The sequence below is a fragment of the Lissotriton helveticus genome, chromosome 6, assembly GCF_964261635.1.
Source record: "Lissotriton helveticus chromosome 6, aLisHel1.1, whole genome shotgun sequence".
NCBI lineage: Eukaryota > Metazoa > Chordata > Amphibia > Caudata > Salamandridae > Lissotriton > Lissotriton helveticus.
Window position 1 is genome coordinate 1342510902 of NC_136067.1, and position 26694 is coordinate 1342537595.

Sequence of the window (26694 nt, forward strand, 5' to 3'; positions counted from 1 at the left end):
TGCTGCAATACCGCGTCCGAGGATTATACCTCATAGATATTTGTCCCACTGAAGGAAGTTACCAGCCAAAATGAGGAAGAACTTGAAAAATTCAAAAAGAAAAGAAAAAAAATTCAAACGTAAGTAGCGCGACCTAAAATGGTGGGCGCTCGCATCTATATGAGGAGAATGACCGCCGCGGCACACAGGCCACAGAATGCACCTCTATAGTGCAGAACAGGTTGAGGACTCACCGCAGAAGATAAGGATCTGTGGACTGCATCCATCGTAGGCAGTTAAGGCGAGGAAGAGGCCACAAAAAGCACAAAAGCTCCATATCCGTACTGGAGCTCAGAACACAGCCTTTTAAAAAAAATGTTTTTATTGATTTTTTTAACATAGAAATTGATACAATATTTCAAATTAGCATCTTGTTAATGACCAGCATCTGTTAGCAGTTGAAGAAGAGAATTGAAAAGATGAAATCTATGATTTCAATAGAGAATAAATGTCAGACTAAGGTTGGTTGACCTAAAGCATCTAATTACAATAAAACATTAGTCCATACATAATCTGTTCGTGCCTTTCCTTGTCAGTAGTGTGAATGATTAAATGGGGGAGGGGGTGAGCGAAGGAGGAGAGAGCTTGGATGAAAGAAAATCAGAGGAAAGGACAACAATAGAAAAGCATTTTTTTTCGTGAAATATGCAATTGTTTGTAACAAACTATAAACTAACTGCAAAACTACAAACAGTATGGGAGGCAACAGTGGTAAATGGACTGTCTGTGGGGTGACCCAATGTCTTTTGTGTGCCCCCAAACTGTTAATGGACTGTTCCCATGAGGCACAGGGTCAAGGCTGATTTGCATATGGCCATGTCTGAACTGGGTGGTGTGGTGAGCAAAATAACAATGGATTAAACCCAGACTGTGACGCAATATTCCGTCCACCATCTTGTGTGTTTTGCTGCTCGCCCTATGTGGGAAGGGTATGCCCAGACGTGGGTCTCGTGCTCACTACGCCACTGGAGTCAAGCTATCCTGGCTGATGACCGCTGTAAGCCAGAAACCGGTCCTAGGATGCTTAATTCCGGTCCAGGGAAGACATGGCTTGGCAGTTCGGGCGGGACTGTTCCCATGAGGCACAGGGTCAAGGCTGATTTGCATAGGGCCATGTCTGAACTGGGGTGGCGTGGTGAGCCAAATAACAATGAATGAAACCAAGATCTGTGACTGGGGGTGAATGTGTTGCCAATGTGCAACATTCCGTCCATCATCTTGTGTGTTTTCCCGAACTGTTAATGGTCACATGTATGATTGTCCTGAAGGGCGCACCCGAAGGCCCACCTGGTCAACAGCACCATTCAATGTACTCCCTAATTTACATGCTGGCATGTGATGTATGAACATGGAATGTGTCTTGCATTATGCTCACTGTTTGCAGTCCTAAAAACAAATTAAAATGTTGGACAGAAAAAAACAATGGTTAGTAGGAAAGGCTTAGGCAGAATGGCTGTGGCCTCGGAGACATAGTGGACTTTAGAGATTAAATAGGCAGCAAAACAGAACTCGATACTCTGTAGGTGCCACCCAGATGCATAAGTTGTCTATGCAGATGAATATCATTAAATGTTGACAGACTGACCTTGTGTGCATTATATCATTACCTATGTGGTGACCTCCTTCACCTCTAATCTACCATAAGAGGAGGCACGACCCACCCACCCTACTTCCTGTTCCTCTGCCAAGCCTCAGTAATTACCGTGGCTAGGAAGGCCATACTCGGAGTAATGAAGATTACCAATAAGTAACCAGAGCATCACTAAAGACATCAGTGCATGAAAGAGGCTTAAATAAATGGACTACAGCAGTGAATGCTTTTTTAGATGAACAGAGAGAAAGGCTTTCATGCTGCACTCTCATCAGCATCCTCAGCAGTACAATGTTGTTCAAACCTTCTGGGTGCTCTTTGTTCTTGTTACTGGTTTAAGAGTGCCGAAACAGTTACCAGAGTACCTTCACCTCTGATAGCCAATGGCAGCCATCATCACCCCGATAAGTATTTGAAGCACAGGTTTGTGAGCTCAGTGTACTTTGTTACAATTAATATTAAACGGATATATGAGATGAAGATGAGCATTGTTGGATTCTAGAGCTTAGAAGATTCAAAGAGTATATTCTATTTTGCACAATTAATTAAAATCATTGCAAAATATACAATCATAAGACAGCGGAACAAACATGTATAAAACATATGCAAATTCAATTCATAATAAAAACAAAGTCTGTAATCACATATAACAGTCATCAAATCAGAATCGCAAGAATCCAATAGTTCAGTTAAAAATGCAATCCAAGGACATTCGACAAATTAGACCCTGATAAATGACGCAACACACCAGACTCCCAGGTTTAAAGAGCCAGTGCTTACCAGGAACTGACCTGCACCCCATACAAGATTTTTAAAGCCAATTGTTTTTAATTGCGAGCCTAATTATGCCGCAGTGAAGGTTCAAAAACATACGAAGGCGTGGAGAAAAGGAAGCAGCTGCAAGATATGGGCCCAAGTGGTGGATCTCTCCTTAGATCTAGAGTGTGAATACAAAACAGAACCTAGAAACCTGCTTGTAAAACACTGTCCTCTTCAAGTCATTATGAGAGATGGCAGGGTAGGGGCCTGGCTAGCATCCTGTTGTCGCATTCCTCACCAGTAATGACACAGTTGTTCTAAATGTTATGAATCTTGGTGCTAGTTGGCTTGATTTCCCTTTTAGATATTCTATGACAACCGCCTTGCAGACCCTTACATTGAGTTGTCTAAAGATGAGGAAAAGCCAAAGACGCTGTGATTGGACAGGAGTGGACAAAGACAGAGCATGTAAAGCTGGGGTTCCTTTGTAGCACCGCTGGCCCTACAGAAAACCTCCTGAGTCCTTGTTATCTGTCCATACTTGTATCCCTTAAGCCGAATCACACCTAACCGCAGGCGCAAGAGTTGGACCTCAATGCTGTAATTTGTGGGGCAGGATAGATATGTCCGGAAGAATTTTAGGTTCACAGAGGTCAGCTGTTGAATGAGCTTTGCTTTTCAAGTGGATGCTTTGTAGGCCCTCAAGGGCTCAAAGTAGCCCAGCTTGTTTCAGCAGAAGTTGTGAGAGGTTTTTTGTAGGGCAAGCATTTCACAGGAGACCCTTTGCGGCGGGCTGATCGGTAGATGTATAATGGAACATATGTAGGTCTGAGGAGGTAGCCTTGATGATATCCCACAAAAGTTGCTCTGGAGGCCCCGTCACTGCTGTTGACAATTTGACACAGATGCAAAGAAAACTTGCACTCAGTGCATATTCTTGGCGGACCAGGTTGATCTCGAGGCGAATTTGCGCAGGTAACTTGAGTAAACGCGTGTAGCACTGAAATGCGCCCAGTTCAACCTGCTAAAGATGCGATTGGGGTACACAAAACAGCCATAAGTGAGCATGGTCATGATTTTGCACTCAATGATTTTGCAGACGGCTGCAGGATCCCGATCTAGCAGATTCTTGAGCTGGCGCTAGAAAGCAAAAGGGAGAGCACTCGATCTTGCTGCCAGGGCCTCAATCTGAAATTTTAGGAGGTCAGGTTCGTTTAGCTAGACTCCCAGATACTTGATATTTGACACTCTCCACTTTCTGGCCATCTACAAACCAGGCCCTATTACTGATTTTTCTTTACCAAAAACCTAGATCTTGCTTTTGGCCGTATTGATGCTGAGCTTGTTGATTTTGCAATAATCCGCCAGGCTAGTCAAGGATCCTTGTAGCCCGGTTGCTGTTTAGTCTAATAATGTTGTATCATCCGTGTATTGCAGTAAAGGTAGATTTCTGCAAAGTATTTTAGGTGAGACATTTTATGAAACATTTATTTGATCATTCTGGTCCGCACTTAGTAGTGTGAGTAGTGATGGTGACTAGCGTTTATCTATACCGACAAGAGTTTTTGCACTGCAAGGGGCACGAGCAGGACTGTCCTAAGTGGTGTATTATATTTCTAAACATAAGTCTCAAGTGCCTTCCTTTTGTCTGCCTTTTCTGTAGGTATGCAAAAAGAAAAATTGATGGACAGAATGCAGAATAATGTCATGCATTCACCCCAGTACAGAGGTCTGGGCCTAAATCCATCGTTTTTTTCTGCAAGTAGGCTGGAGTCAGATAGAAACAAATAACACAAACAATTAAAGGGTCCTAGGGAATGTTTAAAGGCCTGGCGTGAACATAATCCCCCTATTCAACATGTACTACACACAACTGCACGTGGACTTGCTTGACCACTACTCAGCAGGAGGATTAAACCTCACCTCACCTGGCTGCGGCTCAGGGAGACGAAGCACCGCTCTGACCGTCGGTACTCGGGACGGTCATCCAAACCGTCTCAGGGAGGTCGGATGACCGTCTGGAGTACAGACGGTCAGAGCGGTGCAGAGGATATGATGTACACCTAGGATCCCAGGTGACATGCTTGTACGATTTTTATTAACTTATTATTTGTGCACAGTGCAGTAGCAATTATATTGAGGTCCTGAGGAAGGCAGAGGATATCTTTTCCTCTTTTTTGCTGAAACATGTCGACCCCATAATTAACGATGGCAGTTATTTGTTGAAAGCTGTCTCTTTTTGCACTGTTTTTAGTCTTGGGCACTGAGCAATATTAATAAATATAATTTTTCTCTCATTTGCCCAATTTGAATTCACTTTTTGTTATTGAGTTTCGCACTGCAATATAGTTTTTCCCATCGTAAATGATAATCATTTCATATTTGTAGGACATCCAGTGACTCGTAGGTTGGCGTGGGACACGATGAACAGGTCCCAGGCTCACCATCAAACGTTTCACTATGGAAATGTCAAGCAGAGACCCAGATGATAATTAAGGGTGGCACCGGTTGGTGACTGATGGTTATCCATACTTCTAATGAGGTCTCTTATGGTGTTTAGATTTTGAGTTGATTCATCAGCGAGGTAGATTTTGGTAATTGATTTAGACCCGTGGACAGTTTTGTGGCGTCAGATAGACCCTTGCATGAACACCACAGCCAGGAGCATGGAAAGTGCAACCTCTTCCTAGCCCGTGCCCACCAAACATTTCATGACCATGTAATATGTTCCACTGTATCTCGCTGGGGCGGAAAATATAGTTTCCGCTGTATACCATCCTTAGGGTATTTCAGTGGGTTTTAGGGCTTTCACTGTACGCACAAAATCACTCAAACTGTAGTTTTGAATTTCTGGGGCTTTAAAAGCATATGCTAATTTATTATGAGAAAACGTAAACATAACTTTTTAATAAAGATTTGTGGTGAAGGATAAACTGCACACAGTCCCATCTCACTCACTCCAGCAGCACATGACTCTTAGCCCGAGTAGCATCCTCTCACATCCCTACCCACCCGTCTTTGCATGGACTTTGACCTTGAGCAGTGGCTTCTGGGCAGGGGGGCTGGCCTGCGGCCAGGTTCTGGGCCCAGCCCTTTCCAAGCCAGCTGTGCATCGTTTTTGGCCTTACACACGAGCCTGAGAAAACAGGGTCTGGTGTTTGAGCAGCTCCTGCCCTAAGCACACATCCCACCCGAGCTAGCTGTGCCATATTCGAATGCGCGGAGAGGGACCCGGCTACAGCACCCCCTTCATCCACGACAGCAGCTCACAGCTGTTGGCCACCTGGGGTGGCCCACAGCATGCATTACATTCCCAGGCGTTTTTTTCACAGTGCCTTCACCCAGGGTGCTCAACGCTCACTACTTTATACGCATTTGAATATTAAATTGATGAAAAAATGTGTGTGTGCGAACACTTCAGCACGCACTGAGTTCCTGCCTGGGCCGTAACACAGGCCCTTGCGGTGCGGGGGGGGGGGGGGGGGGGGCTGACCCATTCAAGGGGTCACTCGTTCTGCCCAAGACCAATGGATATCTGTGAGATATAGGAGAGTAAACGTCCCGGCTCTCAAGATCCTGAAGTGGGGGGGGGGGGGGACATTTTACGATACGTCACTGCCTTCTGCATGTTAGATGTCGGGATAGCACTGCAGTTGAATCACGTCGCCGCTCTTCTCCTCTCTTCCTTTTTCGGCCATTACGGAATGTAAATTGTAAATACTTGTGCAGCTCTGCCCTTTTCTGTTTTTTTTTGGGCAAGCGTGACAATAGAGTCGGGTCGCAGGTTAGCTGCTGCACCCTGGAGGCTATGGGTGTTGGTCTGAGTTGTCACTCAACACAAGCATCCACCTTACAAATCTGCATTCCCGACACACCCGTGGTTTTACGACTACAAGATGAAATAGGGAAAAGATGACACCCTTGGGGTGTGCGCTGATGGTCTATTATTCCCAAAGAGGTCGAGAAGGGGCTGTCCCCGTGAGCAAATATGCCGCAAAACCAGTTCTTGTGTGTAGCTAAAACTCATTTGCTGTCAAAGTTCATGACACTACAGTGCTTAATTTGTGGAAAAATAAGGTGGGGTCCAACGTTCTTCTGAGCCAATCGCCCTTGCTGTCAAACATGAGGGTTTCCAAATAAAGGCTACTCAGTCATGACTCCTCCACCCACTCCTCTCTTCCACCACCCTGCGCTCCTTGTCTCTTTATCTCACTCCTTTAACTTCTTTATCATTCCTGTTTTCTCTCGTTTTCTCTGCTTTCCTATATTTCCCTTCCTCCTTCTTTCTCCCTTTCTTTGTTTTGCTGTGGGTCAAAGTCGGATGATAATAATATTTTTTATCAGGAAAGCTTGGGTTCATAATGTACATGCCGATAAATGTCTAGCTGAGAGGTGGATAGATAGATAGATAGATAGATAGATAGATAGATAGATAGATACATAGATTGATTTATTTGATTTTTCTCTAAGGGCTGTCTGTCAACATTTTGTGATTTTTACTTTAGTTAAACCATCCTAATTTTAACTGTATTTGAAGTAGCTGGGGAAGTCTTTCGACATTTTCTACTGACACATCCCTTAGTTAGCCCATTAATAAGCAGCACCCTTGTCTTGCATTGTATTGCAATGTATCATTTGGATTGCACTTTCCCACACTATTACTCAGTGCTGTCTGGGTGGTTGAGTAAGCAGGGGGGTTTATGTTTGAAGTATTGTGATTTACAAAAATGTGCCTGAGACTTGGTGCAGCAAGCTTGTGGTAGAAGCATGAAGAAGAAAGATGCGAGTCACTTTAGCATGTACTTAAAATACATAAGTTCGTTATAGCCAATGTTGACTCGATGAGGGGCTCTTGGTTGAGAGAGGCCAGTATCGAAGCCTCGCGTGTTTGATCCCGGAAATCAAAAAAACATTATTCCGTGTGTAGGCCCGTGAGCAGAAATGACGAGACCTTCAGAAGCAACTCAACGAGGGCCCACCCAGAAGTGGAAATGATACGACCCAAGAACAACCAAGTTATGTATTTACAACTGGTTAGGTCGGATCTAATTTTAAACCATATATCTATGGTCTACGTGTACAATGGTGGTGGAGGTGGACATTGGGCGTGCCACAGACACCACAGCTGTGGGTATCAGAGGTCTACCCTGAAACAGATGGTGCCAGACCAAGGACAACTTAAGACGCCACATTAGTGCATCCGTGACTGGCTTCTCCAACGAGCAGAGTAGCTCATGATTTATGGGTAGCTCTCCAACTACCCGTAAGTAGCTCTGCCGTATACAGAAAAGCACAATCAATTATCAACTTTTGCTTTCTTAAATTAATATATGTTTGACACAGTTGAAAAGTGTGTATTTATAACACAAATTTGTGTAGTTTCAGAACTCATAAGCTGATGCATGTAAAAAAAAAAAGGCTGCATTTCCAAAATATATTTAAAGCTGATATTGGTGTGATAAATCATGCAGCGTTGGGACAATTTATTACTAATATTATTAACTTGTTGCCAGGGGGGCAGCACAGTGGTTGTTCTGTATTACCCATGTAGAGGCATTCCACAGTGACAATGCATTTTATTTACATTAGTGCTGGAAACTATGCGTTATGCACTGAGGTGATCACTGGTGGTAACCTTGTATATGATGGCCACTGTTGTAATCTTGTTGATATGGACACTATTGCAACTCTAATAATATTATTAGATCGGGATGATTTCCATTGAACACAAAGAGCTCTATGATAGAAAATGTTAGAGGTCCCTCTTCTATGAGATATATAATGGGAAGAGGCTGAAGCAGAAATCAATGAATACCACAGGCAAAATGGAGATTCTTTGGGGTCTACCCTGTAGGAGCCGGGGTACAATGCACAGGAGTTGTTGCCCAAACCTCAAGGGCATTCGGACTCGACCTGGCGCAGCGGTACATTTATTGTTTCAGCTGTCTACTATGTCTTGTACTCTTTTAGCTCACGGTGCTCCTATTTCTGCATACTGTAACTACCTTGGCAGCCAAACGACTTTCTTTATCTGTATTTATGCATGTACTTCATTCATAAGACTTCGTATTACATGTAGAGGGCTATGACACCTTCTGGTCTAGCTAGCGCTATATAAAACGTAGAAATAAAATAAATAAATAAGGTGCTACTTGGTAACCAAAACGAACTTAATATGAGCTAGAACCTGAGCATAAAACAGTGACCAGCTTCGAAGGAGAGAGAGGAGAGGCATCTGGGTAGTAAATAGGATGGGATACAAGGGGAAAAGAGTGGGGTGGGCTAGCATTATACACTTGCTTGCATTTGTGAGTTGTATTTGCACCTACTAGTGGTTTGTGTCATCGCCTCTCTCTGTGTGATGACGCTGTTGAAGTGCCCTGGAGCCAGTCTGGCGGTGAAAGAAAATCGTCTTCCCTGCATGTTGTCACCTGCTTATCTCCACCAGACCAAACAGCTTTAGCTCCTTTCTAGTAGGAGCATTTCAGACGTAATTATTTAGCCATTAGGTAAGGGAAACGTGTACATAACAATCCGGAACTCCAACCATTTTCACAGAGATTGAGTGGAAGGCATTCTCCTCCTTACTCTGCAGATTAGGATATGTTATCTATATCCTAAAGGGTTTACATAACTAGAACAGACGGCTCATCTAAAAGAATACATTGGGGAGTGAAAATTGACCATTGCTCTAGGAAACCCTGAAGTTCATAATATATTGTAATTGCCTCTTTAATTTAATTAATTAATTTAATTTAATTGTGGGTTTATATAGCACTAGGAATCGACTCCCGGAGGAGTATCTCCACGCTTCGACCGCTGGGGAACCCGTCCTGGCTCACCCTGAAAGATGGTCCCTGATGGGTATCTCTAAGGTGCGACCAAGCATGCCCGGCGGACTGGGGGGGCCGTTGTGAAGATGAGGCAAGCTGATGCCCAGAGTTGCCGAGTGTGGTTTCTGACTAGAGCAGGCACCGAGGCGAGAATTATCGAGTCCGCTGACCCTGGTCCACGACCCTGCCGCGTCGGGAATCGAACCCTGGTCCCGGGCCGTTCTCTGCTTACGGATCTGCCGCCTCTAACCAGTGAATTGAGGGATGTGAAATGCACTCCTTTTTCCTCAGTTTTTATGCTTTAACACAATTTCTTGTTGTACTTGTCCAAGGGTGTGCTGGGAGGGGAGGAGCGGCCAATCTCCACAATGAATGAATGAATGTACACTAGTGACTGTCGTCAATAGACCCTTTCCGCACTACCTTTAGCAGAAATCCATCTGCTTGTTGTAATCTGAATTAAGATCCATATACTTATAAGTTTTCAACAAATTTATTAGTATAACTCTTTTCAAAAATACATGATAAATGTTTTCATTGTTTCAAAAACAATCTTGGTTGCTTCTTTAGTGTGCAACTTGTCCAATTCACTGAGTTATGTAAACTGAACTCCATCACTTAAAAAAGAAAATTCTCCTGTCCCAATGCATTTCGGGATAAAATCCCTTCGTCAGGGGCACTGTAAAACAATTTAATGAACATGTTTAGCCTGAGGCTCTCGGCACACTGCGTGATTCATTAATTAATTAACAAAATCAAATTTACATTTTACGATATTCATCAACTGATAACATTTGCTACGTGCAGAAACCTAGGGAGAAACCTAGGGAGGAACCTCTTTTCGGTGTGATGTTGTGTAAACATTCCTATACTTTTGAATACCTGAATTGCCTGTATACCCAACTGTGAAACAATATTACCAAAAACTATGGGGAACATAAACTACCGTGTGATTCCTGATAAAAAAGGTGGGGAGTTAATGAACTGTCCCAAGTTAGACAATGTGAAACAGCAGTGGTTGACACACAAATAATGACGAAGATAAGACAGAAAATGAAACGACAAAAGGAGAACAAACTCACCAATAACGCTCACTATCATATGGTGCTTAGAAAGAGTTCAAGACCGGAGGATCAATAGATATTCCGAATGGCGCCTGTGAAATTAGTGATAACACTGTGATTATAAAACGGTCCTTTAAACTACATGAATGCAGAGTAAACTGAATAACTGGTTGTCATACCGTGAATTAAAGATCCAATCTAGTTGGGTGGTCTTCGATTTGAATCGATGGGATTGCTGTGAAGTAAACAATCGCGAATAAAACAATTGCTAAAAGACAGATGGAAAATAATACTGTCACTGTTAACTGAGGTTCTGTGTTACCTTGTTAGTTGAGGCGTTTGGAATAAAGAATTTTGAGACGATCCCTCGTGGATTGTAACAATTCTCCGTGTAACGGCCCTGTGTATTCTGAGAAGTACATAAAAAATGTGTATAAATCTACCGCTTATCCTCACTGCACTGGAGGAAAAAACGGTTCTGAGTATAATTTACCTGTTTGTAGCTAGCGATGTCGTGCTGACGGCTGTTATCACGTAATAGTTTTGGATACTGTGGTCTAGGGGTGCTAAGGAAGCAAGATAAGGTAAAAAATATGGTCAGACGAATAATTCCGTGTAGGACCTTGGTGGTTTAAGGACAGAAATGAGCAATTACCTAGCGTGAACAGGCTGAAAAAACCGCGAACGCGGCAACTCAACGTGCAGGGTGGAGCGTCTACTGAAAATGCACTGGTAATGTTAGCTTGCAGGTCCTGAATAAAGAAAACAATTTAAGAAGATATATGAGAATGTGTATAAAACTACGATTGCGGGAAACTGCAATCTGTATTCTGTCTATTGCATGACATAAATACCTGAAAAATGAAGCTGCTGGTTGCCCAGTCGACGTCCGAGGTTGAAAGTTACACGGCGTTCTTCCAGAGTCTCTCCTTGCTCGATAGTGTAGCAATAGACAACGGACTACAGAAGTGGTCCGCTAAGATTTAAATGACCACCAGAGTGGAAAACAGTGGACGTTACTCTAGGATGTCTACGACTCGATGGTATGACAATAGACAACAGACTGTGGAAGTGATCTGCGCTGATTTATGGAAATAACCCGAGCAAGAAAAAATATATGTAAAGAATTCTAACTCGAAACGAGAAAAAGAGTACTACGATAATTCTGACTAACCTCTGTTGCTGATTCTTAACGTGCAAAAAATGCGGAATGCACTGATTGTTGGATAGAAACTAGATGCTAAATAAGAAGTGAACTGTGGACATGGAATAAATCTTGAGTTGCGTTCTAGTAAGATCTGATAACGCGCAAGCCAATAAAGAATGAACAAGAGTGAAAGACGGTGCAAGAAATAATATAATTCCAGATTAGAAAAACGATAATGTAAAATGTGTATGTAGTTAATTCTATAGGTAAATATCATGCTGTGTGTACATAGAGGTTCTCCCATCCACATGGAGCTAATTCAATTCACATAGAATATTATTTTGTCCTTGCGTGAGAACCCATTATTTAATCTCTGGAAAGTAAACTAAGACTGCGGAGTAAACCTAAATCCTATACTATTCCATGAACAATTCTACAATCTGTGGAAAAAATGCTCTATTGAAGATAGATGTACGATTTGTTCAAATCCAATCTTTTATAAAAAACATAACATGTCAATTTTATCATTGAGTCCTTTCGGAGTTTGGGTTTGTAAAAAATCAATCCACCAAATCTCTCTCCGTGATAACAGATTTTCGTTGTTTCGATCAGGTTTCTGTTGAATCTGTTCCAAAACTTGAAATCTTAATTGGGGGATTGTATGTTTCATTTCTGTCCAATGAGATACCAAGCTTGAGGTTAGAGTCTTGTTTCGTATTCGACTTTTGTGTTCTGTGATTCTCACTTTTATCTTTCGCTCCGTTTTGCCTATGTACAGTTTTCCACACGGACATTTGATGCTGTAAATCACATGTGATGAATTGCAATTCGTTTGTTGTCTTAGTTTGATTCTTTTGCCAGTTTGGGGATGCTGTATGTATTGTCCTTCCATTACATTGTTGCAGTGAGTGCAGTTATAACATTTTTGCATCCCTTTGGAGGGGCTTGTGAATTCTGTGTCCCTTACAGTACGTGTGACTATTTCATGTATGTTGGAGTGTCTGGTGTGAGCAAACACGGGTTTCTTGTCGAAAATACCACGGAAATCTTCCTCCTTTTGTAACAATTCCCATCTGGAATTAATAATATTTTTGATTACTTTTGTTTGAGTAGAATATTTAGTTACAAACACTTGACGATCCATTCTTGGTTTGATCTTGGTTTGTAACAGTTGCTCTCTTGGAATTTCTGTAATTTTGTCCTCTGCTGCTTGTATGACATCATTAGGATATCCTTTAGCTGCGAATCTTTGTCTTTGATTACTGATTTCTGTTTCTAGAGCTTGTGAAGTTGATGCTATTCTTTTGCAACGTATGAGTTGCGAATATGGTAAGTTTCGCAGAAGATTCCTTGGATGAAAGCTATTGTAAGCCAACGTATTGTTTCTGTCTGTAGGTTTGTGATAAACCGACGTTTCCAGTGTGTTGTTTTGCTTTTGTACCAGAACGTCTAGGTACGGTATTTCTTTTTTACTAATTGTGTAAGTGAATTGAATTCTCGGATTTCTTTGATTGAGTTCTTGGATCTTTTCAATCAGAAGAGTTTCTGGGCCTTTCCATAGTAAAAAAATATCATCTATGAACCGTTTGTAGAAGATAGTATACATTTGCCAGACCTCGTTCGTTATGATAAAATCATTCTCAAACTTGGCCATGAATGTATTAGCAAAAGAAGGAGCTCCAGAAAAACCCATTGAGGTTCCGCTGATCTGTAGGTAGTATTCATTATTCCACTTGAAGTATGAATGTTGTAGGCAAAATTGAAGCAGTTCAAGAATGAATACTTTGTTTGCTTTTAGATTAGATAATTGCAACAATGCCCATTCACATGCGTCCAGACCCTCAGCTAGAGGAATAGAAGTATACAAAGATGTTACATCGATCGTGCATAGAATAATATCGTTATCAACCAAGGTGGTTTCATTGAGAAGTTGAAGAAAGTGACCTGTGTCTTTTATGTATGTTTCCCAACCTTGTACAAAACTTTGGAGGAATTCATCAATGTATACTCCCAACGGTTCAAACAATGACCCACAGCCGCTGACTATGGGTCTCATTGGTGGATCTGTGGCATTTTTGTGAATTTTCGGGAGCATATATAGTTCAGGACACCGCGGATGTTTCACTGTCAGAAATTTTTTAGTGTTGTCATTGATCCATTCCATTTCCAGAGCCCGATTTAGAATTACTTCCAATGTTTTAGTAATTTCTTGGATGGGATTGTGTTGAAGTTTTAAATACGTAGTTTCATCTTGGATATGAGTTTCAACCTTAGTGTTGTAAAAGGAAGTATCCATAATGATTAAAGCTCCTCCTTTGTCTGCTCTTTTTAACGTAATTGACGGCTCTTCAGCTAATTTTTTGAGAATGGCCATTTCGTGTTTATTCAGATTGGTTCTCTGGTGCTGGTGCCAATTGATTTGTTGAAAATCCTGTTTAACTAAGATCTCAAAAATATCCAAAACTTTGTGTGAAATTGGTGCCATATATGTGCTGGGTTCTTTGAATTCTTTGTATTCTGCGTCTGTCCTGGTTTGTATGAATTCAGGCATAGATGGTACTATGTTTTCAAAAAAATGTCTCAATCGCAATACCCTCATGAATTTGAAAACAGCGATTTCAGTCTCTAGTTTATTACTTTGATATGTAGGAACGAATCCAGTGCCTTTTTCTAGTACTTGTAGTTGTTGTTTACTGAGTTTTTTTTGATGAAATGTTGATTGCTAGACTCCTTTTTTGCTTCTCAAGTTCTGACTTACTGTGTCCCTTTCCACGGCGGGTCTTGTGCTTTCTATTGTTTCCGGAGGTTTTCCTGCCAACGGTACCTGATCTAAAAAACTCTGTTGTTTAGATGCTGCACTGGTGGTGCTGGTGGAAGCTACATCAGTTTGTGATGAGGTTCTTGACTCCACAACAACTAATGGTTGACGAGATGCTGATAGGTCTTTGTCTGATACTACACTTTCCTGTGAGGATGATACGAATTTGGGTACTGGTTTTCTTCTAGCATACACTTCTGCCCATGTGTAGACTTCATTGAGTTTGTAGTCTATCGTATCTCTCTTGAATTTGCGTAGTTTCATTTCTTGCGTGTCTTTCTCGTATTTATCTAGTTTGTCTTTGAGGTCTTTAAGAGTTGCTGTTAATTCATCCTCTTTCAATTGTTTTGAAATTTCCTGCGTTAAAACATCGATCTCTTCTTCTAGCTCATTGATGGTTTTCGCTAATTCCTCTACCAATAATAATATTAAATCCAAGGAACACTTGTTTAGAATAGAGTACCATTTGTCCATGAAGTGTTTATTGTATTGGAATTTGTATAGCATGGGTTTAATTGAGAGTCTTAATCCGCGCGGGATTCTTTGTACTTTGTGATATTGTATTATTATTATTAGTTTTTATATAGCGCTCGATCACCCGTAGGCATCTCGGCGCTTGCCTTGGGAACCCGTCCTGGCTTCCCCCAAGGTGAAAGCCAGGCATCCCGCCGCAGGGGGGCCGTAGTGGAGATTAAGCAGGCTAATGCCCAGAGCTGCAGAGTGTGAACCCATGATTCGAGTAGGCACCGAAACGAGAATTATCGAGTCCGTGGATATTTGGGCTCAAGACCCTGCCGCGTCGGGAATTGAACCCTGGTCCCGGGTCTGACCTCTGCTTCAGGATCTGCCTCCTCTAACCAGTGAGCCACACTTCTCCACCGTCGATGCATGAAGCTTTTGGTTGAGAGCTCTCCTGGAGATGAATAATAATTGTCGTAATGATTGGGTTACTGAACCTCTTCGTGTGCCGAAGGTCGGGATCTCTGATATTAAAGAATATATATCTGAGGCTTGGGCTGATGTGTATGTTTTAGTTTCCGCCTTATTATCCATTATGTTTGAGATTGAGTCGAAAGACATCTTTTTCTTTGTTGGGTGCTATTTCACCGTTGGCTTGTATGAAAGTAGATTGAGGGATGTGAAATGCACTCCTTTTTCCTCAGTTTTTATTCTTTAACACAATTTCTTGTTGTTTTTATCTCCACAATGAATGAATGAATATACACTAGTGACTGTCGTCAATAGACCCTTTCCGCACTACCTTTAGCAGAAATCCATCTGCTTGTTGTAATCTGAATTAAGATCCATATACTTATAAGTTTTCAACAAATTTATTAGTATAACTCTTTTCAAAAATACATGATAAATGTTTTCATTGTTTCAAAAACAATCTTGGTTGCTTCTTTAGTGTGCAACTTGTCCAATTCACTGAGTTATGTAAACTGAACTCCATCACTTAAAAAAGAAAATTCTCCTGTCCCAATGCATTTCGGGATAAAATCCCTTCGTCAGGGGCACTGTAAAACAATTTAATGAACATGTTTAGCCTGAGGCTCTCGGAACACTGCGTGATTCATTAATTAATTAACAAAATCAAATTTACATTTTACGATGTTCATCAACTGATAACATTTGCTACGTGCAGAAACCTAGGGAGGAACCTCTTTTCGGTGTGATGTTGTGTACACGTGTAAACATTCCTATACTTTTGAATACCTGAATTGCCTGTATACCCAACTGTGAAACAATATTACCAAAAACTATGGGGAACATAAACTACCGTGTGATTCCTGATAAAAAAGGTGGGGAGTTAATGAACTGTCCCAAGTTAGACAATGTGAAACAGCAGTGGTTGACACACAAATAATGACGAAGATAAGACAGAAAATGAAACGACAAAAGGAGAACAAACTCACCAATAACGCTCACTATCATATGGTGCTTAGAAAGAGTTCAAGACCGGAGGATCAATAGATATTCCGAATGGCGCCTGTGAAATTAGTGATAACACTGTGATTATAAAACGGTCCTTTAAACTACATGAATGCAGAGTAAACTGAATAACTGGTTGTCATACCGTGAATTAAAGATCCAATCTAGTTGGGTGGTCTTCGATTTGAATCGATGGGATTGCTGTGAAGTAAACAATCGCGAATAAAACAATTGCTAAAAGACAGATGGAAAATAATACTGTCACTGTTAACTGAGGTTCTGTGTTACCTTGTTAGTTGAGGCGTTTGGAATAAAGAATTTTGAGACGATCCCTCGTGGATTGTAACAATTCTCCGTGTAACGGCCCTGTGTATTCTGAGAAGTACATAAAAAATGTGTATAAATCTACCGCTTATCCTCACTGCACTGGAGGAAAAAACGGTTCTGAGTATAATTTACCTGCCTCTAACCAGTGAGCCACACTTCTCACACTTCTTTCAATCAATAAGATTATAGTGATGAACAAAAACAGTGTTTGTTAAATTGTTACTGACTATGTACTCAACAGAAAATCACTTATTTCACATTGCCTTTGTTATAAAAAAATGCAGTCTTTTCACTGTAATCACACAGCACGTTTAAGGGAACTTAGCATTTCTATGGGCCTGATTTCGAGTTTGGCAGTCCAGGAGTGGGCCACCATGCTAGTGCCCAGCTCTAGGACCGCCAAACTTCAACCGCCACCCGCCCACCCACCACTTTACAAGTATTTTCAGTGTCGGGCGGGAGGCTTGGCGGTCCAGTTGCAGTGCATTTTAAAGGCTCATAGTGAGCCTTATAACTGCCCTGCTACTGGATGTTCCTGCACGGCATGGACTGAGCAGTCCATGCCGTGCATGAACAGGGGTGCATTCACATGGGGGAACCTCCATGCACAGGGACAACAGGGAGCCCTGTAGGGCCCCCTTTCTTGCCCCACTGCCAGACTTTTCATGGTGGGCTCACCTCCATGAAAAGGCTGGTGGTGGGGAAACTCGTAATATGCATGGCAGTGCCGCTGCGCCACCGACAGGGATCGCGGATCTCTGGCGGTTGCTGCGGTCCAAAAACACTGCTACAACCCCCTCTCTACGAGGGAGGAGCTATGGGGTGTTTTTTTATGAGAGATTTGCCTACAAGGTTAGTTAAGATCAACTTTATTCTACTACCTTGTGCCAGGTTTGTTGTTTCACACACTCACCATCTCTGCAGTAGCTTTACTTTTATCCTGATGAAGGCCATGCCACTTTTATAGGTCCACAGGCCGAAACATGTCGATCGTTTTCGTATGCAACTGTCTCTAATGTCGGCAGCTACATTACAAGCTATTTGTTTTTAATCCTGGCACAGGGTAGTAGAATAAAGTTTGTCTTAACTAACCTTGTAGACAGTTATGACCACCATTCACTTAGCACTTCATCTTACCTCAAACACACCAAGCTCACGTAGGGTTTTAAGACCATCCTCTCATAAAAAAAATCCCTGAGCTCCTCCCTCATAGCAAGGAGGTTGTAGCCCGCGTCCCGACTTGGTTCTTGACGCGAGGAGGCACCCCCTATGATGAAGCATGACACCTTTGGTGTGTGAGGGGAACCGTCTTTTAAAAGGGATCCCCCTTCAAGCACGGTAAGCACATTTAACGCACCCAGGACATTTACCAGTAGGACCCGTGGGCTCTTTTTGAGCAGGTTCTTTAAATCTCCTCGTAGCCTCCCTTGTGTGTATACATTGTTTAGTTAACTGCCAAAAACTAAGTTGCCATATTTCTTTCATCTTGCCTTTCTGTTGTCAAGGCAGATGATCTGGTGAAGATTTAATTCTGGCTGTGTTCATCATGCCTGCCACTTTAACTGCATGCTTTTCCATTTAACACTTTTTTCATAGTGCGAATTTCTCCTCATTTTTTTTCCTGAAGTCAGTGGGTACAATTCACAAACATTTTTCTTTGACCTATTCTTGTATTATTCTTTGCATGCTTCTAAAGTACAGCAGTAAGCTAAGGGCATTCCTGGCTTACCCCTGGAATTCAGGAGTGAATTAAGATTAATACAAGGATAAGTCACCCTGTTCATAGCAAAATATATGTGCGACTCGGGACAAATATGTATGAGCTACGTTTTGCCATGAGAGCTAATGACTTTGTTTCCTTGGTGTATTTGATGCCATATCATTTTATATTTTCCTTTTGGTGCTGAGTCTTTGCACAAAGCTACACAAAGCCGCCTAGCTGAATCTCGGATCTAATGTTTCCCTGCACACATACCCAGATCGTGAATGAATCTGGCAGTTCTCACAGCACTACAAATACGAGACAATATTTTACCTTATTGTGCCTTTACCCAACAGCTGCATTCTTTCAAGTTCCCACAAAACCGGTTTTGTTTGCATGACTCAGAGACCCGGCCTCTGCTCTATTCTGGGAGAGAACGAAGCCGAACTTGGAGGAATGCAGCTCAGCAAAGTGTTCACAAGGCAGCCAAACCAGCTTGGAAAAGCTGTTTTTCTGCATACTCGGTTTTGATTCTTACCTTTGTCAGTCAGGATTAATGTTTTTATCCTAACCGCTGCATGTCTGTGGGGGCTCTGGCACACCTGAAGTGTCTGTTACTAGGAGGTCTGTTCCCTTAACCCCTTGCATGCTAGTGACGAACCCCAGCCGTCACGCTCCGCGGTGCTCGTGTGCGGATGACGGCTGGGGTTCGTCACGGCCCCGCCCTGTTCGTTTGTTTACCGCACAGCGGCGGAAACGGGCCAGCATCGAAGGGGTTAAAACTTTCTACACTTTTCGCTGAGCATCACGTCTTGATTCTTATGCCAATAAAGCACTGCTCGATCAAGTGCCGCAGCCATTCGCTAAAATGGCGGATATTAGGATAATTACTCATTTCAGATGATTTGCCAGAACCTGTCCAACAGTCCACTTTTGCTCACTTCCTATGAACATAGCATGTGTTGAAATATTTTCTTGAACGTAGTGGCCTCTCATAGGACGCAACCTCAAAATATCACGTGTTAATTTGACCTTTCTGATCTTGGTTCACAATTAATCCAGTTTGGGTAGTGTTGTTCATTTTTTGCGCCTCTTTGCTTTTAATAGTAGTATATGTTCTGTAAATCAAAATATAGCACTTACAAATACGCCTCTCAACCAACCTTTTGTATCTCCAAGGAAGGTAGCTTTGAGTGGGAGTCCATTGAAATCAGTGGAGATGAAACATTTTTGGAGGACGAGGAAGATTTGCAGGGATGGTGATAACATTGAGGTCTGTGGGTGGCATTTGACTTGTTTGAAGCATGAAAGTGAGCCTTGGGAAGTAAAATCCTCCAAATGGGGGTGTGTTCAGAGGTATGTCCTTGTCTCCATCTGAGAGGAGCTGTTGATGTCAAGTGGAAAGGATAACAGTAAGACTAGTAAGTGCTCATACTATAACGTTGATTAAAAGTATAGTATGAGTTCTAAGTGACTGAAAACACCTTGCCATTTTCTAATTAAATGAAAATGTTCATGTTGAGAGGAAGACTAGGCCAACCCTTTCATATTAGGAAGTGTATACATTTCTTGGCGTAAATTCCAGTTGACAAGTTACGAAAGGTCTAAATCAAGAGATGGAAGAGAGAGGGAAACGGAGGTCGTGACTCACCCTCCTCATACACAGTGTCCCAATCGAAGAGAGCGCCAACCTCGAGTCATCTAGGGTGGGCCCACTGAATATAGGGAAAATACCTTTTCCTTGAAAGAACTCTCACTTAGTGACATGCTTCATCATCGAGTGATTGAGTTACAAAAGTCTCCGACTGAATCCAGTAGGCATATCGTTTGTGGACCCACAACTTCTTATTTCCATTGGATACATTGGAAAATATGTTGGAGACTTAAAATAGCAAATAATATCAAACATCACCACTAAAGGCAAACAGCCAGCTTCTAGATAGGGCTGGAATCAACTTGAATTTTTGCCACAGCAGTTCACTAAATGTCCAAAAACACCTATGCTAACAAATGGACCCAGGTGCACCACCTCAAGTTCACCTACAAGGGAGACGCAAAGATTAAAATATTGTCAAGAAAAAGTTGCATAAGAACACAAGGAGAGTCAGTGATAACAAAGTGTCTAATAAAGGAGTCCTGCATGTGGTATAAGTGCTCAACAAGAACAACTATTCAAGCAATTCAGCATAAAGAACAGCTAGTACTTTGTATACTGAAGATGATATTGGGTAATGGCCTCGAGACCTCCTTGTGGTCCTTATTGGCACACTGAAGCTCATTTAATTCCTCACTTGTAAGTGTTCTTATAGGTGCTGTCAGTATATCCCCTAATGGACTGAATCATTACACTGATTCCTACTCTTCCTCGTCGCAGGCCTTACCCCTAACACAGATCTACCCGTGGGTGCCGACATCTTAGTTACTCAAGCAAAAGTAACTCTTTTTCACAGCCCCCCTTCCCTCCAAATGTTTCTGGAGTGTTTTTTTGTACTCCACCCCATAGGATGGTACCTAATTGGGGTCAGACCTCAGAACATATACCCAAGCATAAACCCACACCATTGAAAGGTGTAATGATGTGATGAGAAAAAATAGCAGGTCACCTGCAGGGCCTCGGTCATTGTCACCCCTTGCTCCTCTTCCTCGTCAAACTCCTTGCATCTGAGGCTAAGGATTCTGGTACTTTGTGTAGAAGACAACTTAACTTCTAGCTCCCTATGAAACAGCATACTGAATGAGGGCATACATTGAGGATGTTAATAGCACACAGGGCCACTTTTGCTCATACATTATACAGAGCCGAGAGTTATGGAACATGCGCATATGTTATTCCACAGAAAACTATCAGTTTACTCAGATTCTAAACGTAGAACTTACATGCAAAAATCGAGAGCCCATGTCCAGGCTATAGAGTGTCACAAAGTAACAGTTGAAAGCCAAGTGGCTGACTGACAAATTTATGAAAACTGCTGCACCTTTGAAGTCAGTCCATAAGGACACAAGACGCTCTCTAGATTTACCCGCTATAGTCAGCCAAATCTTTACATGTGCCAGATCACATACCACGCAATGGCCGGACGAATCCCTCTACTTAGAGTGGGTGTCCTATTGCCTGACCAAATGTTCGCAATTAGGTAATCCGCGATTTGGTATAGGATGTATGGTGTAGGACGTGTGGAGTTGGTCAATCTGACATTCCCACTTTCAGAAAGGATTTGTTCAGATTCTTGAGTCTGAAAGGAGAACACTATGTCCTGGTGAAAGCAGAACCCCAGCAACACCTCAGGATCAAAAGTGAGTGAGGGGAAATGTACCATTTCCTCAGTTAAGGTTATTTGTGCACAGGAACCCATAACTCACTCAAACAAGAATACAGTATTTACAGACAGCAACTTTAGAGCAACATCTCCAAAGCCAGCAACTTTAGAGCAACATCCTCCAAAGGCTCAAAAAAAGCTGGACAGGACCCTGGCAAAAAAGGTGGGGGCTCAAGCAGGAACCGGAAATCAGATCCTAGGTTGGTCCAACTACACACTCTTTAAGTGTCTAGAGCTCTACTACACCAATACCTGCCCAGGGATCTCAGACATCCTGCCATGTGGGCCTTCTAGGTCGATGCCCAAGTAGAAGACTATTTTCATGAAATCCAGGAATATAGATAATTACAAGACAAGTGGTTATTAGCACTTTTGGGGCACTCAGTGAAAAATGAACCTCGGTTTTGATAACATGACCTGGAATGAATGTTGGAATGTTGGAGTGTAAAAGCTACCTCCAATGACATTTCCCAAGAATGGACACCCAAGAATGGACAATGAATTGTATTTTTTCTTCCCTTTTGGCGTACCACCAAGAGAGACCTTCAAATATGAACTTGCCTGTTAGATTCTGATGTGATATCATAATTGCCTATGTAGCGGAGCACTGTCTCGTCCTCTACCACCCCCCACCTCCCACTGTCCCAGCCATGGGAGACTACAAATTATAGTTCAAGCATTTTACAAAAACGTAAATAAAATTGAAAAAGTAAAATGAACACAGCCGGAGCCGTTGAAATTCTTAACCGTCAGTAGCATGCCTAGTAAAATGAGTAGTGGTACTACTGTCTACCCAAATGATGGTGGGGTTGTAATTGTATTTATATAGTGCCTACTACCCTTAACAAGGTGTTGAAATGCTTTTCGGTGAGTAGCACGCTACTCCGGAACCCAAAATGGATTAGTGGTGGATTAGTAAAGGTACTACGATCCCGTAAATACAACTGCAGACCTGCCAATCTCAAACAAAATCTCACCATTTGTGAGGGAGGTACCAGCAGGGGGATAGGCCTGGGGAGTAGCGAGACTTTGAACCCATTGCCCGCATTATGATAGTCTTGAGAAGGGGGCGTGGCCAGTGAGGGTTAGTGTAAATAACCACCCTTGGTGCAAATTACAGCACCCAGCCTCCCTCCTTCCGTTTATCCCGGAAACATTAAGAGACAAATGGTGGTTCTTGATTGTTACTTCTATCTGAAACTAAATTTGGTCTGCAAAGCAGAGCAAAATGAACACGCAAAGGCAAAGCCAATACGTCTCACGTTTATAATGCGAGAGCTGATTTATTTGCTTTGCCAATGTTTGTCTATAAAGTATTATTTAAAAAAGAAGAAAACATCAAAATACTGGATGAAAAACACACATATCTTACGGTACCTCAAAACTGTACACTGCATTCAGTTTTTCAATCTTTATAAATGACATGGTTTATTTTTTAAATACTTTTCATTCAGGAAAATCTGAACAGAAGTTTAAAAAGAATAGGAAAGTTTCAGAATGTAAAGGGAAAACGCTTGCTATGGTCCATCTTACTTTCCACAGGATTCAGCCATTTTGTTATCTGTAATGGTCAATTTATGGGCCTCCCGAAGCGGTGTCAAGCTCAATATATCGTCTGCCTCAGATGTCAGTAAATGGCCCATCTCCCAGCACCCTAAAAGACCTCGAGACAAAACTTGTGCTTCCATGAAATATATGTGGAATGTAGGAGATAAAATCAGTACACCCTTTAAAGTCTGCTTTTTAGCCATACCCCAGCAAAAATAACCCTTTTGCTGTGTTCTACAGATAAGCTGGGAGGGGTGGGGCTCAATATTGCGTGGGGCAGGCTGACTGAGGGGTTGAGCAGCACACGAGGAAGAAGACAGAAAACACATGCAGTCTCATGGAGTGCTTATTGAATAAGAAAAACATAGTTCCTTGAATACAAGCAGGGGCAGGATACAATTCAGCCAGTCAAAATGATAAGTTATGCTCCAGGGGAGGTACAAACACAAAAAGAGAAAGGCAATCTATTGAATAAGAAGGAAGCAAATAAGAGTGACAGTAAAGCCAACCAATTGTTGGCAATGGGCGGGCTGTAAGCGCACTGGAAGCTCACAGTAGCTCGTTTGCAACCTCTGCTAGGCGAAACCTAAAAAATGCTGAAAAGTGATTTTATATCCTAAGTACTAACAGAAAAGCACACACACACAAATGCAAACACAGACACAGAGTCCAAGATGATTTTCTCATGTCTAGCCATACAACTCCAAGTTCAGGCTGGAAAGAAGGTGGGATAACATAGTCACTGATATTAACAGCTCTTTTAATTTTGTTTTGTTTTCCTAGCAAATTGTCAGCAACCCTGAGTTCATTCTTGGAGGGGCCTCAAGAACCGATATCTGCCAGGGAGATCTTGGTGAGTTGGTATCCATTTCTTGTTCAATCTTTTGTTTACCCAACTTGAGGGGAAGTGCATTCACATTAAAGTTTGGTACTACATTGGTGGAAGTTGTAAAAGAAAATTGGTGAAATGAATACATTGACATTTTAATTCCTGGCATATTTTGTTTTATTTTTTTTAAAATTATTATTCCCACAGTGAAGTGCCACTGACATTCTCATACAACATGGTCATACAAAATAACAAAACTATTGTACAGCTTTCAAATGTCTCTAAGAACAAAGGTAAATTACTGAGGTGCCAAGTCAAGTATCATTATCTTCATATTAATAAGTCATAGCTGCTCTACTTTTTAATTCCCGAATCCTGTGTCAGTGCCTGGCTGAAAGCATTGCCTGTAAACCATATGTGTTAACAGATGCAGCAGATTTCTAAACTATTTTTAGAGAGAGTTTGTCAAAGGCAGCAGTACATGTTGATGCCATGTGTGTTTGTTGTGCATATGTCATTCTTCAAATTCAGATTCAATTAAACGCAAGAAACCTCCCCTACTACCCAGGATGGATGTATATCGCTGCATTTTATGCATTGTTTTGCAATTGCATTATGGTAGAGGAAGTCGTTTACCATCTGAGATACATAATGTATTGCATTATCACACTGTTCAAAAATGAAATTCCTACAAATAAGTATACTATTAAACTAATAATGGATGATCATGTTCGGTATAAAACAATGCTTTTTCAAGGATGTACGACGTTACAACGCATGCTTTTACCACGCATGCTGTTACAACGCAGGTTTTACTACGCATACCATTACAAAGCATTACACTTAGGGGTGCTGGATAGTGAATAGTTTAATTTACTATTCCAACTCCAGTCCCCGTGGACACTAGGGAAGGTGTTGGATAGTAAATTACACTTATTCCTTATCCTAGAGCGCCCCCCAGTGTAATGCGTTGTAATGGTTTTCGTTGTAAACCTGTGTTGTATCAGCACTGGGTGGTAAAAGTTGCGTTGTAAAGGATGTTTCCCCTTTTTCAAGGTTGGTTGTGGTTGGTGAAGGACACAAGGTAGCACATTCATGTGAGCAAATGCCATTCGCTTTGGCTCTTATACAGATTAAAGGCTTTTACTAACCTTTACAAACACACAACACAGATACAGCAGAAGTCTAAGCTTGTGGACACAAATAAACGGTAGAGATGTGCAGATGGTGACAGCAGTGTTGCACTGTTAGAGCATGCTGAACTTGGGTAGCAGCGCGTAGGGATGCTCTCCGCCAATCACAGAACGGGCAGTGCTTAATTTGTAAACAAATAAGTGCCAAGGTTCCCCTCAGGAGGCCCCTGCAGCCTGCACCACACACTGCCCCTGCCTGCACTGGCAATATCAACTACTAACCATGACACTTCAACAAGGGTGACACTTTTGACTATTCCAGGCCTCCCAAAGCTATAAGAATTGCTTGACTGGCTGGTATTAGTAATTTTCAATGTATACATAAACATTAAACAACTTTGTGCTCAATTCAAAATTAGACAGACAGCATCTCCATGTGGTGGTTTTATACGTACCGGTGCCAAAAATGAAGTGCCATTGCCGAGCACCGGAAACCACCGGCTCAAATTGAGCACTGAGAACAGGAACAATATATGCACAGAAGCGGCACAGCAGTGGAAGACAAAACCAGGCACGAGCTGCGGCACGTGCAGCAGCACTGCATGCTTAACATGTGTTTCTGTTGTGCGTTCATGTGAGTGTTGTGTTCATTGTTCTTATCAGTGTGTGGTGGTGTGTCCTATTAAAGTGGTTGCAGAGTCGATGGAAGAAGAAAATAAGGATAAGGTAGCGAGAGAAAGGCTTAGAGGAGTTGGAAAGGAGGTGGATTTGGAAAGAAGAGGGGAGTTGGAGAGAGGTGTGGCAGAGGACAGATAAGGAAAAGAGATCAGGGATACAGCAATGAGTGGGAGGCAGAGAGGACAGCGTGAGATGAAAGGGAGGTGTTAATAGAGGAGGGGTGGTGGAAAAAGAGAGGGCAAAGATATCGAGAGAGGGGGTGGGAGGCACAGAGAGGGCAGAAGGCAGGGAAAGGGGCAGAAGTGGACAGACAGAAATTAGGGTGAGGGGGACAAGAAGTAGGCGATAGAGATAGGAGGGGAGGCAGAGAGAGGCATAGCAGGTAGAGAGAGAAGGATGAGGCTATGCAAAGGAAGGAGAGAGAATGGTGAGGCGGAAAGAAGAAAGTGAGACAGAGAGAGTTGGATGAAGCAGATAGAGGAGTCAGTGGTGGAAAGAACCGAGTCACAAGGCGCATCATGCAATGATTGCTCACAATCTGCCAAGAAATACTACCACTATGACATGGCAAGAATTAAACCGTGTTTGGACAGCATGTCATGGATACTCACAAGTTACCAGGAATTACTTCCCTTTTGGTCGGAGTGGTACTTTACCAGAATTGGGTGCAACCCACATAGGTGAGCACACATTACACAAAGGCACTTGGCACAAATAGACAAGCAGTCGCGCATACACAGACAGTATTCAAGTCATGTTTTATTAGTTACCACTAGCTGCCTCTGGAATCCCGACTCCTGGGTTCCACTGATGTCACGATTCCTACTCTAGCACAACATCACACAAAAACAACACATCACTTAACCTCTGTAACAAACTACAACACAAATATGTACAAACATACTTGTCACATATATTACCATTCCCACTAATCTGTTTTCAAAATACGATGGTCAAATGTGTTTCCACCATGCACT

The 26694-nt window shown here is 42.2% G+C and overlaps 1 protein-coding gene across 1 annotated transcript in view; it reads left to right on the forward strand.

Annotated features, from left to right (window-relative positions):
* The window catches only part of CAPN9 (calpain 9), a 281553-nt gene that overhangs the window by 40772 nt on the left and 214087 nt on the right, over positions 1-26694 (forward strand). Inside the window, exon 2 of the mRNA XM_078649072.1 lies at positions 23861-23930. Coding sequence (XP_078505198.1) covers positions 23861-23930 — 70 coding nt within the window. The remainder of the gene's footprint in view (positions 1-23860; positions 23931-26694) is intronic.